This window comes from Sinocyclocheilus anshuiensis, unplaced genomic scaffold, assembly GCF_001515605.1.
Source record: "Sinocyclocheilus anshuiensis isolate Anshui unplaced genomic scaffold, SAMN03320099.WGS_v1.1 scaffold304, whole genome shotgun sequence".
NCBI lineage: Eukaryota > Metazoa > Chordata > Actinopteri > Cypriniformes > Cyprinidae > Sinocyclocheilus > Sinocyclocheilus anshuiensis.
Genome location: NW_015555737.1, coordinates 1175280 through 1183330, shown reverse-complemented (window position 1 = coordinate 1183330; position 8051 = coordinate 1175280). Strand labels below are relative to the sequence as shown.

Here is an 8051-nt window from a genome sequence, read left to right as displayed (position 1 = left end):
TCTTTCTTTCTTTCTTTCTTTCATCCTTCTGTATGTCTTTCTTTCTTTTATCCGTCTGTCTTTCTTTCTCTCCTCCCTTGTCTTTCTTTCTTCTGTCCATCTGTCCGTCTCTTTCTTTCTTTCTTTCTTTCATCCTTCTGTATGTCTTTCTTTCTTTCATCCGTCTGTCTTTCTTTCTCTCCTCCCTTGTCTTTCTTTCTTTCTATCTTTCTTTCTTTCATCCTTCTGTATGTCTGTCTTTCAGTCTTTCATCAATCTGTCTGTCGCTTTCTTTCTTTCATCCCTCTGTCTTTCTTTCTCTCCTCCCTTGTCTTTCTTTCTTCTGTCCGCCCGTCTGTCTTCTTTCTTTCTTTCTATCTTTCTTTCTTTCATCCTTCTGTGTCTTTCTTTCTTTCTTTCTTTCATCTGTCTGTCTTTCTTTCTTCTGTCCATCTGTCCATCTTCTTTCTTTCTTTCTTTCTTTCTTTCTTTCTTTCTTTCTTTCTTTCTTTCTTTCTTTCATCCATATGTCTGTCACTTTCTTTCTTTTATCCGTCTGTCTTTCTTTCTCTCCTCCCTTCTCTTTCTTTCTTCTGTCCGTCTTTGTTCTTTCTTTCTTTCTTTCTTTCTTTCTTTCTTTCATCCTTCTGTATGTCTGTCTTTCTTTCTTTCTTTCATCAATCTTTCTGTCGCTTTCTTTCTTTCATCCGTCTGTCTTTCTTTCTCTCCTCCCTTGTCTTTCTTCTGTCCATCTGTCCGTCTTCTTTCTTTCTTTCTTTCTTTCTTTCTTTCTTTCTTTCTTTCTTTCTTTCTTTCTTTCTTTCTTTCTTTCTTTCTTTCTTTCTTTCTTTCTTTCTTTCTTTCTTTCTTTCTTTCTTTCTTTCTTTCTTTCTTTCTTTCTTTCTTTCTTTCTTTCTTTCTTTCTTTCTTTCTTTCTTTCTTTCTTTCTTTCTTTCTTTCTTTCTTTCTTTCTTTCTTTCTTTCTTTCTTTCTTTCTTTCTTTCTTTCTTTCTTTCTTTCTTTCTTTCTTTCTTTCTTTCTTTCTTTCTTTCTTTCTTTCTTTCTTTCTTTCTTTCTTTCTTTCTTTCTTTCTTTCTTTCTTTCTTTCTTTCTTTCTTTCTTTCTTTCTTTCTTTCTTTCTTTCTTTCTTTCTTTCTTTCTTTCTTTCTTTCTTTCTTTCTTTCTTTCTTTCTTTCTTTCTTTCTTTCTTTCTTTCTTTCTTTCTTTCTTTCTTTCTTTCTTTCTTTCTTTCTTTCTTTCTTTCTTTCTTTCTTTCTTTCTTTCTTTCTTTCTTTCTTTCTTTCTTTCTTTCTTTCTTTCTTTCTTTCTTTCTTTTTTTCTTTCTTTCATCCGTCTGTCTTTCTTTCTCTCCTCCCTAGTCTTCCTTTCTTCTGTCCATCTTCTTTCTTTCTTTCTATCTTTCTTTCTTTCATCCTTCTGTATGTTTGTCTTTCTTTCTTTCATCAATCTGTCTGTCGCTTTCTTTCTTTCTTTCATCCGTCTGTCTTTCTTTCTCTCCTCCCTTGTCTTTCTTCTGTCCATCTGTCCGTCTTCTTTCTTTCTTTCTTTCATCCATCTGTCGCTTTTTTCTTTCTTTTATCCGTCTGTCTTGCTTTCTCTCCTCCCTTGTCTTTCTTTCTTCTGTCCATCTGTCCGTCTTCTTTCTTTTTTCTTTCATGCTTCTGTCTGTCTGTCTTTCTTTCATCGCTTGTCTTTCTTTCTTTCTTTCTTTCTTTCCTTGTCTTTCTACTGTCCATCTTTCTTTTTTTTCTTTTTCATCCATCTGTCCCTCTTTCTTTCTATCTTCCCTTGTCTTTCTTTCTTTCTTTCTTTCTTTTTTCATCCATCTTTCTTTTTATCTTCACTTGTCTTTTTTCTTTTGTCCGTCTTCTTTATTTCTTTCTTTCTGTAATGTAATTGTTTTGTCTCATGTTGTTTATTCATTGTCTCTGTTTTTGATTCTGTCCTCATCATCCTCTCCTCTGACTGTGTTCATGCTTGCTCTACATGTTGCATGTAAGAGTCTGATTGCCTCATTTCACCTTATAGCTTTTCTCACATCATATATTTGATGTAGGTGCCAGTGTTGTTAATGTGTACATGAGCAATGTGACGTGAGATACATACAGATGAACCAAAACATTTGTTTCCAATAGCAAACATTCTTTCTTGGACAGGAAATATTACCTCATAAAATGGAGTGAGGCAAAGTTTTGTTAAGCAATCTAGATTTTAATATCTTACTCAAAAACATGAATCATATTTTGACAGCCAAATGTAAAGAAATAGGTTTTTAAACTGTCTAAACTTTATAATATAATACATTTAGATTTAATTTGGTTAAATCTGAATGTTGAGTTATTTTATGTTAAAACTTAACATAGTTAAATACAGAAATATTGACTTTTCACAGTATTCTGTTCACAGAAACACAATCTTCTACTCGCATTCTCTTCATTTCTATCGTATTCAAAAAATGTGAATGTTTATGCAAAGGAGACACAAAGGAGATTAAATATAAATAAAATACAGATTTTTTTTCCATGAAAGTACTGAGTTTAATTTATTTTCTTCCTTCTCTCTGTAGAAGAACATATTAATCAGATGTATGCCTACATAAATTAACTTTTTAGACACTGTATATTTCTATAGCTCAACAGAAACTTTCACTGTGATGTATTGTAGACCTGGAGTACATTAACACTCAACCCAAAGCTGAAAGTAAACTATAGAGAGAGAAATGTTAACATCATTTGGTTCCTCTTTAGAACCCCAAATTCCAGGAGCCTGTTACACTGGATTTTCTGGATGCTGAGCTGGAAAATGATATTAAAGTCCAGGTATGCCACAACACACACATACAGTACAAACACAAATAGCATGATGTCACCAGTTTTATTTTATTGCTTTTTATTTTTATTATTTTATAACAACTGAGAGGTTTTGATTTCATGTGTGGTATTTCAATACTTACAAATGCTTACATTTCTGTTACAAAACATGTGCTGAAAACACCCTTTTGCTCAAGGGATGCATAGTTAGCTTAGATAGTAGTGATTTATGATAGTAGTGGACATAATGCCTGACCACAAGTCACAGAGCTTTTTTTTTTGTACAGAATAAAATGCGTTTGCAGATAAAAATGTTCATTAGGAGCAGTGTAATTAAGTAATGAATTGTACTTTGATTGCAATTTGAACCTTGCTATGTGTACTGCGTTAGACTAACCGAGACTTGTCGTAGCACTTGCATATTTTTGCTCTTTTGTTGGTTTTGATTGCTTCTATTGTCCTTATTTGTAAGTCGCTTTGGATAAAAGCTTCTGCTAAATGACTAAATGTAAATGTACTTTTCCCTTGAAAAAGTAAAGGATTACTGTAATTTAATTTGTTACTTCTCATGTAATTGCATTAAATACTGTATAGACTATAGAAAAAATTCTGTATAAAACAATAGTGGATTTACCATCCAAATTTAACATTTAATGTTAATATATATGTATTTCATGTAACTTTCTCCTTGTAAATACTTTGGTCAGTTCAATAATCATTTATGCAATTTTATATGATTTATTTGAAATAATTAAAAGAGCCACTTCATGTCTATCCTTGTATTGTTTAACTGGAGCAATTAATTACTTTTTAGAGTAACTTACTCAACACTGTAGTACCAGTGTAAAAGTCAAAGTACCATGGTATTTGCATCATTACTATAGTTCACACTGATTATTCTGATCTCTCTCGCTCTCTCAGATACGGACTCTGATGATTGACAGAGACCCTGGGGAGAAAACAATAGAAACGCTTGTGAAATCTCAAGATGAGGTGTGTAGATCTTCTATAATTGTCACCATATTTTGTCAATATTTGCTTCACCTATACCGTTTATTTACAATATCAGAGATACATTGATCGAGGAGTCAGGACGTACACCTGGGCGCCGGTTAACGGGACAGACTACAGGTGGTTTGTTGGCTTTACCTATGCAAAGTGTTTCATAACCCTCCTAAGTATTTCTATGTGTAAAACGTTGTCTTTTTCCTCTGTGTGTGGGTGTTCTTCAGCCTGGCCTTGGTTTTGCCTGAATACAGTCTGCATTACATCGAGGCAAACATGGGGGACACTATAAAACAAGCCATGTGTGAGTACCGTCTGTTCGCCCAGAACACACAAACCAGCTCCCCACGTTGAGCAAACACACTATCATTTACTAAAGATCAGATAGAGCCTTCGGCATGCAAAGCTATTGTTTTATGAAATAGCTGAGAATAATATTTCTCATCGGCTCGCGAGAGAGGTCTGCCTGTTTGTGTGTGTGTGACCTCGATTGTCAGGGCTGCTCTCTGTATTAAACTGAGGTCCAGCTGGTCTCCACCCATCCTGAGCAGTGTAGCCAGGCGTTTGATCTGACTCTCCCCAGCACACAGGGGCCCCGGCTGGGAAGAGAGACTGCGAACACTCCCTCCCCTCTGGATATGTGCTGCTGAGCTCCAGATCTGCACACATACACAGACGCTCAAATCATTTGGAGGATTATTCCAGGTTGAGCTCTGTCGATGGCGTGTGGCTTGCTGTCAATTTAGCAAACTGAGTCGAAAATGATTTCGAATCGTATCTCGTTGCCCCATAGACTTCTGTTTCCGTGGTAATTGACAGATGCTGTCGATAGAGCTTAACTTGTACTTAAGCCAGAACATTCTTTAAAGGAATAGTTCACCCAGAAATGAAAATTGCCGTTATTTTTCTGGTTGTTTTATGTTGCTCCTTTTCATATAATGAATGTTTATAGTACCTAAAACATCACTATATGATCATATGTAGTCTAAATGGCTCCTGTAGTATATAGAAGTCTTTTGAAGCTTTACGAACAGACCAAAGTCATTATAGGCATTCGAATCACAGAGGTGAATTCGACAACCAGATCAGTCTGATTTTTAAACCGGTTCCTGAAAAGAACCGGATCAAAAGAATGATTCTTTCCGGAATCAGAAAATGTGTTTCATTTAAAAATGTCAGAATGGTGACTATTCCTTAAACCGAAGAAGATATACATTACCATAGAAGCTTGCGCGCACACATTTATTCTACATAAATGCACATGTACAAAACACTAAGTCTTTCTCTGATCTATCCTTTCTGCCTTTCCATCTTTAAATGGCACAGCACAATGGGGCAAGTACTATCTCTTTGTCTTTTACTGTTCCCTCACTGTCTGTTCTCCTGATTTTAGCCATTTTATTGACATTATTTAGATTTAATTTGCATTCATTTATGCATTATTTGAAGTTACATTTTCTATGCTTAACTCATCCGTTTGTTTGAGTAGCCTATGTTTTGTTATGCATGGTTTGTGTAACATTGGCCGATTATTAAACCGTGTTTGGTGCTTGTCTAAACATGCATGCACAGATATGTTAAAAAAGAACGGAGCCTTTTAATGTTTAAATAACAGATTTGTATTGCCCATGCAAATGCAAAGCACCACATATTACTAGGGTGTTGCTATGTGTTTGCTGAAGAGGTGCTCTGAGCAGTGTTATTTTTTTACTATTAATAGTACCTATTCATATTTTGAACGAACTTTTTAAAATATATTTTCTAGTGATGTCAAGTCGATTAATTGCGATTATTTACATCCACAATAAAAGTTTGTTTACATAATATATGTGTGTGTATATTTAAATGTGTATATATAAACACACACACACACATATACATATAAATATACACAGAACACACACATATATTATGTAAACGTTTACTTTGGATGTGATTAATCGCGATTAATCGACTTGACAGCACTAATATATTCAGATCATTTTAATTTCTTTAGTATTTTTATGTACTTTCATCATTTTTATTAGTTTTTTGTACTTCTGTTTAACTAGTTTTACTAATTTTACTACTTAAAATTAATGATTTCAGTTAGCAAAGGAAGCATTTCCCATTTTTGTTTAAGGAGTTAAAACATTTTTATTCAGCTTTATTCCAATTACCAAAAACTGAAAACTCTTTCAGTGTGTGTTTAAAATAATCATAAGCCTAATTGCTTTAAAAATTAATAGCACACCTCTCCACAACAAACCACACTATTTGTTGTATCATTCAGGCCCGTAGCGTGAAGGCTTGTGAGATGAATTATGAGTTTTATTCTTGCAACACTGCACAGAGGCCATGCAGAAGGATCATACTAGAATGCAGAGCTCTGAGCCAGAAGCCTTTCCCCCTTCTCACTGTTCATCAGCATAATTATTTTAGCATAACAGTGCTTTGTAAGATCACATAGCTTTAACTTGAATCATTACATGTAAGAAAGCCAACAAAGGAAATTTTAGCTTGTGAAACAATGTGTAAAGCAGGTTTTGAAACCTGGAAGGGCCACAGAAGGTCATATTGTGGCTTGTAAGCAGTAACAGTCAGCTACTTGAGGAAACTCTCGCCACACAAGCGGTCACAGGAATTTGATGTTTTGTACGCCAATTATAATTGTGCGTCTAATTTATTATGTGCGAGCGTGTTTGGGTGCGTGTTAATGTGCTAAAACTGATATTTCTGTATCCTGGCGTGTGCTACTGCAGATATGTGTGAGATGTGGTATCTGTTTCTCTCTCTTCCTCCTCTTATTCCCTCTCTCTCCATTTCTTGTCATAAAGAATCCTGGCATAGGTTTACGGGCTCGTAAAGAGGCAGGTCCATATGGTTATTGAGAAAGGGAAAAGAGGCAGCGGCGCAGGGGTCAGGTTTTGCAGTGGTCTTCCGAGTGCTCCTGGATACCTTAGGAGCCCGACTTTGCACTCTGGGAGCTCCACAGGGCTTGTTTGACCAAAGCCGAAAGCCGAATGTAAACTTCAGAAAGGCAGAACTAGAGAAGTGTGGCGTTTGGGAGCCGTGTAGAGCAAATAATGAGAAGAACAGGTGAACACGGAGCTCTCTCGAGGGATGTGTCCTTACGGCTGCTCGTAACTGAAAACTGTGATGATGGACTCGGGTGCTTGGACCTGGCAGACTCTGAACTTGACTGGATCTTAGAAGTTGTGGATGTTTCTGCTTGATTAGCCTCACATGTGTGTGTCACCAAGTACTCAACACTGCAAAAAATTATGGTCTTAACGCCCGTTCACACCAAGGATGATAACTATTACGATAACGAAAGATATAGTTTTAAATGTAGAATATCGGAGTTAACATCATAATTGTAATAACACTTTCACAACGATTTTTTTCCATCGGATTAACGATAAAATCATTGACAGCCAATCAGAATCCATCCTGCTTTAAAGAGTGCAACCATTTAAAGTGACAGACTACATAACGACAGTGTGTGCTTATAATAAATAGAACATTATCATCTGTTGGTGTAGACACTAATATAGTTATTGTCATAGTTATCTTTAGCGTTATCGTTTTGGGGGTGAACGGTCCTCAGTATTTTTGTCTTGTTTACCTTAGATCATGAATCGTTTACTTAGAGCTACATAACAAAAGATACTGTCTTGTAAAATGTATCAATGTTTTTTTTTTATTTATGCTTAAAACAAGAAAAAAAGAAGATATTGGCAGATATTGTTTTCTTGTTTTAAGCAAAACCTCACCGCATTTTTCAGAAAGCAAGACTTATCTTCTCAAGTAAATGTATGTTCATTTAAGAATGTTTTGATGTTTGTACTGGAAAACAAGACAAAAAAATTGAGAAAGAAAATAATTTGTTGCAGTGGAAAGTTTTGTTGGAGATCAGAGATGCTGAGAGCATTAGTTTGAGAAGAAAAGAATCTGACATGGTGCTAATTATATTGACGGCAAATTCAGAGCAGATGTGTGGCCATTAACTCATTGACACATTTGACAGAATCTTCAAACACCCATTTGCACACAAACAAAGGTCTAATACCACCCTGTTTTGACATGCACAAACCATATCACGTCGGCCTCCCTGTCTTTTATCAGCTGGTGATGGCTGTGTCATGGTTTTTCTGATCAGAAGCTCTGCTAATGGCAATAACGAGAGCAGAGCTAATGAGGGACTGTGTATAGACACAGATGACAAGGCCGCAGATTATGCTTGATTGTATTTGC

At 35.5% G+C, this 8051-nt stretch overlaps 1 protein-coding gene across 1 annotated transcript in view; it reads left to right on the top strand.

The window, feature by feature from the left end:
• LOC107673139 (voltage-dependent calcium channel subunit alpha-2/delta-1-like) overlaps positions 1 to 8051 on the top strand; it is a 127233-nt gene that overhangs the window by 93739 nt on the left and 25443 nt on the right. The window contains 4 exon segments of the mRNA XM_016466623.1: positions 2748 to 2819; positions 3732 to 3803; positions 3880 to 3941; positions 4043 to 4119. Of these exon segments, the coding sequence (XP_016322109.1) occupies positions 2748 to 2819; positions 3732 to 3803; positions 3880 to 3941; positions 4043 to 4119 (283 nt within the window).